General features: G+C 49.3%; 1 protein-coding gene across 1 annotated transcript in view; it reads right to left on the bottom strand.

Annotated features, from left to right (window-relative positions):
* LOC311018589 (SH3 and multiple ankyrin repeat domains protein 2-like) overlaps positions 1 to 12,500 on the bottom strand; it is an 85,126-nt gene that overhangs the window by 36,966 nt on the left and 35,660 nt on the right. Inside the window, 3 exon segments of the mRNA XM_084017617.1 lie at positions 1,086 to 1,210; positions 4,161 to 4,243; positions 9,327 to 9,408. Coding sequence (XP_083873743.1) covers positions 1,086 to 1,210; positions 4,161 to 4,243; positions 9,327 to 9,408 — 290 coding nt within the window.

Consider the following 12,500-nt stretch of genomic DNA (forward strand, 5'->3'; position numbering starts at 1 on the left):
AGATCCAGTTTGCTCTGCTCGTTTGATGCCCCATTTAGCAGAAGCCCAGAATAAAGCCGGCGCGGGTGCAGAGCGGCGTCACGGCGTACGGGAGACAAAGGGTGCCGCGCTCAAAATAGACAATGTGCTTCTCCCTCCGACTGTTTGGTTTCTCTGCAGCTGTGATGTGTAACATACGAGGAGCACAAACAGCGACTGGAATCCACCATCGGCACAAATTACACCCAGTCCTTCTGATGAAAACAACGAGGACCCCCCCGGAGATCACATGGTACAAACCATCGACATGTTATTTGGAATATTTAACTGAAGAGTATCAACCTTAAAACAAAACTATCCCCGACGACTAGACGATATGAACATTTGATGTCCGAAGATTATCTCGGTCAACATAATTGTGATTTAAAATATTATCCCGAAAATCTTTCAAATGTGGGTAAAACTTCTAAAAATCCTATATCGCCCCGACGCCACAGTCTGATATAAATATATAACCAGTCTATCAGAGGGAGACATGTAGAGACAGACAGGTAACCAGTCTATCACAGGGAGACATGTAGAGACAGACAGGTAACCAGTCTATCACAGGGAGACATGTAGAGACAGACAGGTAACCAGTCTATCACAGGGAGACATGTAGAGACAGACAGGTAACCAGTCTATCACAGGGCCGACATGTAGAGACAGACAGGTCTTTGGACTGTGGGAGAACCCGGAGAGAACCCACACTAACACAGGGAGAACATGTAACCTCCACACAGAAGGGAATCGAACCCTCGCTGTGAGGCGACCGTGCGGCCTCCTAGAAAGAACCTGAAATACTTATATGTACAATAGTTTGATAGGTCACCTGAACTCAGCACGTTTGATCAGAAACCAGCTCACAGTATCAAGTAATGAACAAGAACCGACAAGGAAGAAGTTCAAAGGCAGCAAGAATCCAACAACGAGGACCGAGAACCAGACCGAGTTCCCCTTTCAAATCCTGCAGAGGCAAACGGCTGAGGATCCGTGCTGGACCGTGGTGGCCCGTGCTGGACCAGCTCATGGAGAAAAGAGGATTAGGAAAAGGGAGGCGGTCTTACCTCGATGAGGAAGTCCCCGGTCCTGAGCCCCGCCTGCCATGCCACCCCTCCCTCGTCCACCGACTCCAGGTACTGCAGCGCGGGGAAGGCCGGCGTGGGCGTGAACTCCTCGATGGGCGTGTCGGCTGCAACGCAGGGAAGGACAGAGGAGGGAGGGTTACCACGGCGATACGTACAAGACACGGCAACGAGCGTGAGGTTCCACAACGCAACATTAGTCGTGTCTCAGTCCGCGGACCGAGGGGTCTCCGAGACGGTCCGTGTGGTCAAAAGACAGTATCGATGGGGCGGCCGGTGGCGCAGTGGTTAGGGCAGCCCCCCATGTACAGAGCCTCGACGCAGTAGTCCTGGGTTCGACTCCCGGCCCGCATGTCTTCTCCCTCTCTCCCCCTGTTTCCACACTGTCTCTATAAAATAATAAAAGGCGCTATAGCTGAAAAAATAATCTTAAAAAAAATTTAAAAAAGACAGTAGCGATGGGGCTACTACGTCCACGTTAATGGGACATGGCTACCTCCTGCTGACACACGTAACGGGACGTGGCTACGTCCTGCTGATGCACGTTAACGGGACGTGGCTACGTCCTGCTGATGAACTGGCTTATTTCCAAGTCTTCCTCTCATTCACTATACAAGGAGTTCTGTGTAGAGGACTAGATAGAGGACTAGATACAGGACTAGCTACAGGACTATGTAGAAGACTAGATAGAGGACTAGCTACAGGACTATGTAGAAGACTAGATAGAATACTAGATAGAGGACTAGCTACAGGACTATGTAGAGGACTCTATAGAGGACTAGATAGTGGACTAGATACAAGACTATGTAGAAGACGGAACGTGGCTACGTCCTGCTGACACACGGTAACGGGGCGTGGCTACGTCCTGCTGACACACGTTAACGGGGCGTGGCTACGTCCTGCGGAAGCATGTTAACGGGACGTGGCTACGTCCTGCGTAAGCATGATAACGGGACATGGCTACGTCCTGCTGAAGCACTTAAACGGTTAATGGGACATGGCTACGTCCTGCGTAAGCATGTTAACGGGACATGGCTACGGCCTGCTGAAGCACTTAAACGGTTAATGGGACATGGCTACGTCCTGCGTAAGCATGTTAACGGGACATGGCTACGGCCTGCTGAAGCACTTAAACGGTTAACGGGACATGGCTACGTCCAGCTGATGCACGTTAACGGGACGTGGCTACGTCCTGCTGAAGCCCTTAAACGGTTAATGGACATGGCTACGTCCTGCGTAGGCATCATAACGGGACATGGCTACGTCCAGCTGATGCACGTTAACGGGACATGGCTACGTCCTGCTGATACCCGTTAACGGTTAATGGACATGGCTACGTCCTGCGTAGGCATCATAACGGGACATGGCTACGTCCAGCTGATGCACGTTAACGGGACATGGCTACGTCCTGCTGATACCCGTTAACGGGACATGGCTACGTCCAGCTGATGCACGTTAACGGGACATGGCTACGTCCTGCTGACACACATTAACGGGACGTGGCTACGTCCAGCTGATGCACGTTAACGGGACATGGCTACGTCCAGCTGATGCACGTTAACGGGACATGGCTACGTCCTGCTGACACACATTAATGGGACATGGCTACGTCCTGTGTAAGCATGATAACGGGACGTGGCTACGTCCTGCTGAAGCCCTTAAACGGTTAATGGGACATGGCTACGTCCTGCGTAAGCATGATAACGGGACATGGCTACGTCCTGCTGATGCATGCAAAGCTGATGCTTGGTTGCCTGGCAACCACTTTTAGAAAAGTAAGCCCCCACCGAGTACAATCGCTCTCGGGAAGGTTGGAGAGAATTTCGCGGCCCGCCGGGAGGAAGACCGGTGGTGACAAGTGACACTTCCTATAACTCTTATAACCTCTGAGTGTGTGTGTGTGTGTGTGTGTGTGTGTGTGTGTGTGTGTGTGTGTGTGTGTGTGTGCAGGGGGGTCGGGGGTAGTAGAGTGGCGTGATGGCGATGTGGCAGTTTCTTTAGGTGGACCAGCAGATATGGACGGGAGGAAAGGGAAACAGCAGAGAGGCAAAAGAGGATGTGAGCTTATGTGACAGCTAGAGCATCAGAGCATGTTTCTGCCCCCCCCCCCCCCCCAAAGATAAGCCGACCCGGGTCAGATCCCCGGGGTGGGAGCATCACAACCACTAGAACATTCCTCTTGTTTTTCAAGCCAAATCCTTCTCTGCCTCCATGTCTCTCCCCGTCTCCCTTCTCTCTCTCTACGTCTTAAAGAATCCTAAATTTACCCCTCGACAGTCGCCGAGGCGTGGACGACCAATCCAACGACGCCGCACGCTGGGAACGCAACGTGGATTATGACACGGCGAAGAATCATCACAGAAAACCGACGCAGCAGCTCGGAAAACTATTTATAGAGTCAATCTCACGGCCCGGTGACAACATCCAACCGCCACGCACACCACAACAACCACCATGATGGGGGGGGGGGGGAGTGATGTCATATCACAGACGTTCACGTCAGACCAACACCGTGTGTCAACTATTACATCACTGAACTCCAGAATTCTTAAATGTGAATATTTCATGTTTTTGTGCACCTTGTGACACTAAATTATAATATTGAAATAAAAAATACAATAAAATAATGTTAAAATACAATAAATAAATAATAATATTTGAGTGAGAAACAAGAAAAATCATCGCTTTTAGGAGAAACAATTTTTCACCATTTTATAGAGCAGGAAATAATCGATAGATGAATTGCAAGTTTGCATGCCACCAGTGTATCTGACACTGTGTGTGTGTGTGTGTGTGTGTGTGTGTGTGTGTGTGTGTGTGTGTGTGTGTGTGTGTGTGTGTTTGTGTGTGTGTGTGTGTGTGTGTTCAGCGAAGGTCACCATAAAGTTGCTTCCACATTTAACAGCAGCAACTTCTTATTTGGTTGCATGCTCCTGCAGCATCTCTGCATGCATCCTCCCTCAAACTGCACATTTAGATCGCACCTTCAAAGCCTTCATATGAACCATGACAGCGTCATTAAACCACTAACATGACATAAAAGTGAGTGCTGCTTACCTTTGGCGCCCCGCAGCACGAAGCCGAAGCCCTCGTTCTCCTTCTTCTGGAGCACCACCGTCTTCTCGTCCACCACGCAGTCGCTGTGGAGGAGATGCCGAGCAGAGCGCCCGTTAGCGCAGCCCATCATCCGCAGCATGGCCACGGACGCCCTGCCCGAGTGGTGGAGGTTCATGCTGCTGGGAGGGGAGAGACAGCTAGTCCGGCCAGGGCAGGGCAGGGCTAGCCCGACCCCACCCCACCACCACCACCGCTGCCGCCTCCTCCTCCTCCTCCTCCTCCTCCTCCTCCTCTCGCCGGCCTCTGTCTCTATCAAACGGTATGACAGCGGCCCGGAGACAGCATCTCAAGCAGAGAGACGCCAACAACAACAACAACAAAAAGAAATTAAGAAAGAAAAAGAAAGAAAGAGACGACGACGGAGAGAGACGCGCCTCCCTCCCCCGCTCCGCGACCCCCTCCCCGGGCTGCAGCGACGTTACCTCCGCGGCCGCCGCTGCGGAGGCTCCGGGCGGCCGGCGGGAGGAGCTGCGCCGTCGAGGAGAAGCGACATCGGGGCTGCTGGTGGTGGTGGCGAGAGCGGCTAATGGCTCATGATGAGGCGGGGAGGAAGGCTGGAGCTCGCCGGGGACGTGGTGGTGGTGGGGGGGAGGCGGGGGGGAGCGAGCGAGAGAGAAAGAGTTGAATGGATCTGGTGGTCTCAAGGTGTGCTGCTCTGCGATGTGCAATCACGGAACCGACGGGGCTGGGAGGGCGCGTGCGTGTGTGTGCGCGCGTGTGGCAGAGAGAGAGAGAGAGAGAGAGAGAGAGAGAGAGAGAGAGAGAGAGAGAGAGAGTGCGTGGCCGCCTGGAAAAGGGTGACGACGAGGGGTGTCATGTCAAACTCCACTGATCAGTTAATTGATTGATTGATGACGTACATACATGCACATGACAGCCGAGTGTCAAACATGAACTCCCTGAGAGTCATCAGTTGTTATGGTGACAACACGTGAGCAGACTGAGACGTCATCAGCGTGATGTAATAACCACTAAGGTCCTCAAGTTCTGCATTTTGGTTGTTGTGGACATCTTGGATTATTTTTGCAACCAGTAGAAGGAAGTGACCATATTTGGACTGTGGAGGAGCGACAGGTGGATCAAGCAACCTTACTGGATCTGGATCCATGTGGATTCTGGCGTGAAGCTGCTAACAAAGTTAGCTTCTGTAATTCAAGGTCAACTTTACAGCTACGTGTTAAAGTCATCTTAGTAGCTAACTAGTATTTGGTAGCGTGGTAGCAACCTGTCAATCAGCAGATAAGCCCCGCCCCCTAAAGCATCCCCTGCTTTCTGGTCTGGTGGACTCTAAACGGACCATAATGTACTAAATGAACATCATGCTGGATTGAAGAAGACTTGAAACTAGAGATTGAGACCATAAACTCATGTTTACAATGTTTACTGAGATAATACATCAAGAGAGAAGTAGGACCATTTTCTCATAGACTTCTATACAACCAGAGAGGAGTCGCCCCCTGGTGGCCAGCAGAGAGAAGTAGGACCATTTTCTCATAGACTTCTATACAACCAGAGAGGAGTCGCCCCCTGGTGGCCAGCAGAGAGAAGTAGGACCATTTTCTCACAGACTTCAATACAACCAGAATGCAGCTTTAAGGCAGTTCAGTATGGCTTCACTTGTCAGAACAAGAGGTTGCTGCCTGGAGCTGCTGCGGTGGATGTCTGGCTAGGTAACAAGCTTGTAGGGGAAAAAATGGGATTGTTGTCATGGTGAAAACGCACGCCGGAGGGGCTGTGATGTCACAACTCACCGGGAAAGAGAAAGGACGCCACTCCGGTGACAGAGGATGTTAATACGTGAGTGAATCCACCACTTGACTTCAGTCGGTTTACTTTATATGGACACAACCATCTTTCTCTCAAGGGAATAACCGATTGTGGCGTTCCGTCGCTCATTCCCTGGCCGGCGTGGCGAGGGCGAGGGGAGTCATGTAGGCTGAGGTGCTGCTGCATCGTTCAGCTTGTATATCAGGTGCAGGAGGATTACACTGAGCAGACACGTGGGACGAGAGAGAGAGAGAGAGAGAGGGGCGCGACTGCCATCCTAGCAACAGTTCCCTTAGCAACGCAGTCTGTCTGGAGAGGAAGAAGAAGGCCCGCACTGCTGACACACTGAAGGTTATCTCCCAGCATTCCCTTACACGCCACGCGTCCGCTCGGCCTCCGTAATCACCCGAATCTGAGGCGGCGGCAGCGGCTTTGATGGGTCGGCGCCATGGCGGTTTATCAGAGGTGTCATCATGTTCAACAAGTGATGAGAGGGGGGGTGCATGGGAGGAAGTGTGAGCTCTTCCCCGGGGAGCACGCTCCCTGGATGGGAGCTCCTCCGTGGGAGGCGGTGGCGGCGTATTTATAGTCCAGAGCGTCTGTATGCGGTGTGTGACGTCCACGTGGAACTCTTTATTGTTGTTCGGAGGTCTGGCTCAAGGGCACCGTGGTAGACTTAGTCACAGAGGCCGGCGGAGGAATCTGTGACGCGCAGTGAACCATCGGTTCATCGTGGACGAGGACTCCAGCTTGCATGCTCCGGTTCTGAAAAGTGAAGCCGACGCTGAAGTGCCTTAAAGTTGGATTCTCTCACAACATTGTAAACATGAGTTTCTGGTCTCAATCTCTAGTTTCAAGTCTTCTTCAATCCAGCATGATGTTCATTTAGTACATTATGGTCCATTTAGAGTCCACCAGACCAGAAAGCAGGGGATGCTTTAGGGGGCGGGGCTTACCTGCTGATTGACAGGTTGCTACCACGTATGCTAGTTAGCTACTACGATTACTTTAACACTTAGCTGTAAAGTTGACATTGAATCATGAAGCTAACTTTGTTAGCAGCTTCACACCAGAATCCACATGGATCCAGATCCAGTAAGGGTGCCACTCTGCTGCTGGTGTTCATCAGATTCACCCGTCGCCCCTCCACAATCCAAATATGGTCACTTCCTTCACTAGTTGCAAACAACAATTCAAGCCAATAAGCTGGATTCATGTCCCGTCTGTGATCGGGGGTCCCCTGGCTCTATGGAAGGACCCAGTTTTAGAAGGACCCGGTTCTAGAAGGACCAGGTTCCAGATACATCTGAATGTCTCCATCTCGGAGATCAAACTGCTTCCGTCTTCCTGAACGTTTCCTCCTCATGCAGCATTAAACGGCCTCCGACAGTCAAGAACAGTAATGAATGTTTAAAGAGCTCTGGAGAAGAAGTCAGCTTTCCAAAGAGCACCGTGACATGTTAATACAGTAAAAACACCTCAGATAACGTACCCAGAATGCATCAGGAATCGTGAGTCTTGTGAGCATATATCTGGTCTCGTGTGAAGGTAAGAGGCTACGGAGTGTGAATCCATCAGGAAACGAATAATGACGCAACAATGGAAATAATACACGTTTTATCTTTGCCGAGTTTTAAAATCTATACTTCAGAAGCAAAATCTCCAATAAAGTCAAGCTGAAGCGACGAAACGGATCACGTTGGGCGGAATTTTATTTAATTACTTAAAAGAAGAGTTCACAACGTTCTCCAGCTCAATGCTGCTAAAAGTCGTAGGTTGATTGACGGGCGGATGGCGCGATATTATTGGTTGGTACCAGCTGATGTCATTATGTTTTGATTTAATTTTTATTATTATTTTTTTTTGCAAATGTTGTTAAATAGGGTTAAAAAGGCATTTTTCATTTCAGCTCGACTTTAAAATCTAAATCCCGCATCTTTGACTTCAACTTTAAACGTGATGAAAATACACTAAAATACATCATTTATGACTTATTTATAAAGATATGCTCATGTGTTCTACATCAAAACATTGATATTTCTACAAATAGTCTCCCAAAAAGGTGCATTAGAAAGCTCAGAATTTCTAATTCCATTGATACCAAATATGATATTATTATTGTAGACTGATGAGAAAATGACATTTATGAAGGTTAAATCTGTACAACTTCTTCGTAAAAATAATAAGACAAAGTTTGGACAGCGTACAGTTGTTTTTACGGATTCTGAAAGCTGAAGAATAATATGTGTTTTACATGATGAAAATACACTAAAATACAACATCAATTTACACATTTTATAAACCGTCCAACACTAAACGGTGTTCTAAACCAGCATTTCATCTTAATCCATCTAACCAGATCTGGACCTTTAAAAGCCACGCGGGTCGGCTTCACCTTGACCCACATCGGACGCTTCCTGGAAAAAAGCCACCACCTTCCAGCATGTTCTTGTGAGTCCTGCTGGAAGAGATCCAGCAGACAAACGAGGGAAAGTCACGGTGTCCTTCGCAGCCTCATCACATCACACGTTTGATTCCTGATGACGTGAGCTGACACTTTGTCTCAGAGCACTGATTTACCAAAGGACAACAAGGAGAAATTACACGTGTGATATAATGTGAGCTGGACCACTCTGTCTACGGTTCTACATTTCTAGGAGATTTCTAGGTGTTATCCTCTCTGTTGCTGTGATACGGTACGTTTCCCCTCCGTCGGACGAATGAAGGAAAATCTTATCTTATCTTGGTTTGGTATCAGATATCAGAGCATGTTTGCTCGTTTTGAGTAAAGTAAGCTTACCCAACACTTGCACCAGGACCAGATCCTGCACCAGGACCAGAACCTGCACCAGGACCAGATCCTGCACCAGGACCAGAACCTGCACCAGGACCAGAACCTGCAGCTTCTACAACACCATCCGTTTTCCCTTTTAGACCTGATTCAACAGACTCTAGAAGTGGACGTTGTCATGGCAACGTCACCCGTTGGTTTGTGTTCTATGGTTTTGAAGCATTTTGGACGTCGCCATCTTGGTTTATTTTTGCAACCAGTAGATGGAAGTGACCATATTTGGACCGTGGAGGAGCGACTGATGAACACAAGCGAGCAGAGCGGCACCCTTACTGGATCTGGATCCATGTGGATTCTGTGATTCAAGGTCAACTTAACAGCTAAGTGTTAAAATCATCTTAGTAGCTAACTAGCATAAGCAGCAACGGTAGTTGAAGAACACAAATGTATTTCACCACTTTCCCCCCTGAGTGAGCCAGCTGACCAATAAGAGCAGACTTGGCTTTTTGGGTGGGAGGGGCAGGAGGACAAACCGTGTGAGGGCTTACCTGGAGGCATCGAAGCTGTCGTAGGAGCCGACGGTATAATGTCTGAAGAGTTTCCGTCTGTCAGCGCGATCCGCCCGGGAATCTGTCAAAACACAGCGGCATGAGATCAATACTCACCACAGCAATACAGCAGATTACAAATCAGTCACTGCAGTCAGGAGGACCAACCGCTGCAGTCGGGAGGACCAACCGCTGCAGTCGGGAGGACCAACCGCTGCAGTCGGGAGGACCAACCGCTGCAGTCGGGAGGACCAACCGCTGCAGTCGGGAGGACCAACAGCTGCAGTCGGGAGGACCAACCGCTGCAGTCGGGAGGACCAACCGCTGCAGTCGGGAGGACCAACCGCTGCAGTCGGGAGGACCAACCGCTGCAGTCGGGAGGACCAACCGCTGCAGTCGGGAGGACCAACCGCTGCAGTCGGGAGGACCAACCGCTGCAGTCAGGAGGACCATTAAAATGTTTTTTTAAATGCTACATGAGACTGAGCTTCCTCGTCATACAATCCGTCTCTGGAGTCACAGTTGTCTTCACACTCCACACACAAGTCAACTTTATAATATTATATATATATATATATATATATATATATATATATATATATATATATATATATATATATATATATATAAATAAAGTACACGGATGACCTCCAGTGTGAAGTCCTATTCAGCACCATCTCTCCCCCCTTTTCTCCCCCTCCTCCCTCCCTCTCACACCAGCTGTCACACTTTCACAGAAACTCCATCTCCTCTGATCCGGCTTAGATCTTGTCATCTTTACAGGAACATTTCTTTCTCCCCCTCCTCCCCCCTCCTCCCCGATGCTCAGCATCAAAAGGAAGGAGGGGGGAGGATGTTGCTGGAAGCAGACGACCAAGAAAAGATGGAGCTTTGTATTTTTACAGAGTGAATATGTGTAAGAAGTGGAGAGAGAGGATCCACAACATTGTCACGCTCCATAGCAACGGCTGTCTGACGGCGACCAGCCGGTTTCTATGGTCACGGATCAATAGAGTGTGTGTGTGTGTGTGTGCATCACTGAAGGTGAACATTAAGTATTCATGGTTGTGTGAAAGCGTCCGATCGGTCCGTAAAACGGTGGATGTGGATCATGTCGGACCCCCCTGGGTTCCTTCCAGGTATACATGATGAAGTGATCTGCTGTGTTACAATCTGCATGTTTGTCTCAAGTAGAAGTACATACTAGACTCTGGTACAAGTACAAGTACACATATTTGACTCTGGTACAAGTAGAAGTACACATAATAGACTCCGGTAAAAGTAGAAGTACACATACAGTACGTGTACTTCTACTTGTACCAGAGTCAAATATGTGTACTTCTACTTGTACCAGAGTCTAGTATGTGTACTTCTACTTGTACCATGGTCTATTATGTGTACTTCTACTTGTACCAGGGTCTAGTATGTGACATACTAAACGGTGGATGTGGATCACGTCGGACCCCCCTGGGTTCCTTTCAGGTCTACATGATGAAGTGATCTGCTGTGTTACAATCTGCATGTTTGTCTCAAGTAGAAGTACATACTAGACTCTGGTACAAGTAGAAGTACACATATTTGACTCTGGTACAAGTAGAAGTACACATACTAGACTCTGGTACAAGTAGAAGTACACATATTTGACTCTGGTACAAGTAGAAGTACACGTACTAGACACTATCCCTTCGTGCGTGAAAAGAAAACGTGAAACATTATTGTCCATCTTCTCATCAGATCGGCAGCAGAATCCAGTTCCTAAAATAACGACCAGTCCGGTGGCCAGCTGATGCACCCCCTCCCCCCGGCCCAGCATGCATTGCTGCAAGGCTGCACTACTGCTGTGCGTTCTTGAGTTGCTCTCGCTGCTGTGGTCGTCGTTGCTGCCAGATGTGAAGGTCACGTGGTCCAGAGATGTTTCCACGAGGATGGTAATAATAATAAAAACAAGAAAGATGACTCACTGAAGGGAACGTTGTTACTGGGAGACCTGGACCTGGACCAGGACCAGGACCTACACCTGGACCAAAACATGCACCAGGACCAGAACCTGCACCAGGACCAGAACCAGCACCAGCACCAAAACATGCACCAGGACCAGAACCTACACCAGGACAGAACCTGCTCCAGGAAAAGAACCTGCACCAGGACCAGATCCTGCACAAGGACCTACTTGTGACCTGTCAATCAGCAGGTAAGCCCCGCCCCCTGATGGCCAGCAGAGAGAAGTAGGACCATTTTCTCATAGACTTCTATACAACCAGAGAGGAGTCGCCCCCTGGTGGCCAGCAGAGAGAAGTAGGACCATTTTCTCATAGACTTCTATACAACCAGAGAGGAGTCGCCCCCTGGTGGCCAGCAGAGAGAAGTAGGACCATTTTCTCATAGACTTCTATACAACCAGAGAGGAGTCGCCCCCTGGTGGCCAGCAGAGAGAAGTAGGACCATTTTCTCATAGACTTCTATACAACCAGAGAGGAGTCGCCCCCTGTTGGCCAGCAGAGAGAAGTAGGACCATTTTCTAATTTTCTCATCTTCTTCTATCACAGATCAATACTTGATTCTGGTTCCTCCAGCTGTGGTGAACCAGCCCATGTGGGTCTTGCTGGATCCAGTGAGTCCAGCTTGGTGAAATCCACAAGCACCTCTGGATGATGTCATAATGATGTCATGAACCCAGACAGGACGGGGTCTGAGTTCCTGGTGGATCTGGGACTTCAACATGTACAAAGCAGCAATAGTGGTGATTCTAGCCATTAAGCCCAAGTTATGCTTCCGCGTCGACACAACGCAAGGGGGCTTGCGGACCCCTTACGTCCTTGCGGACCCCTTACGTCCTTGCGGACCCCCCTTACGTCCAATGCAAGGGCCTGACGTGTACCTCCCAAAAATCCTAGATGCGCGTCGAGGCGACGCAACACCAACGCAACACCAACCCAGCGGCTTTGGCTGTGATTGGTCCGCTAACTAGTTTCCTCCTGGAGTCTACGTTTGTTCCTCGTTGCTCCAGCTTCTGGTTTTTAGTTCTTTGGTTTAGTTTAATTTTCCTCTTCGTTCGCTATCGGATCTTTTTTTTTTTTTGGTACTCCGTAATCATGAAAGTTGCTTGATATTTCCACAATCAGTCACAAATGTTCAGCTCCATGCAGCCTCACTGCAGCGCGCACACACACACAC

The sequence above is a fragment of the Eutrigla gurnardus genome, assembly GCF_963514095.1.
Source record: "Eutrigla gurnardus genome assembly, chromosome: 1".
Taxonomy (NCBI): Eukaryota; Metazoa; Chordata; class Actinopteri; order Perciformes; family Triglidae; genus Eutrigla; species Eutrigla gurnardus.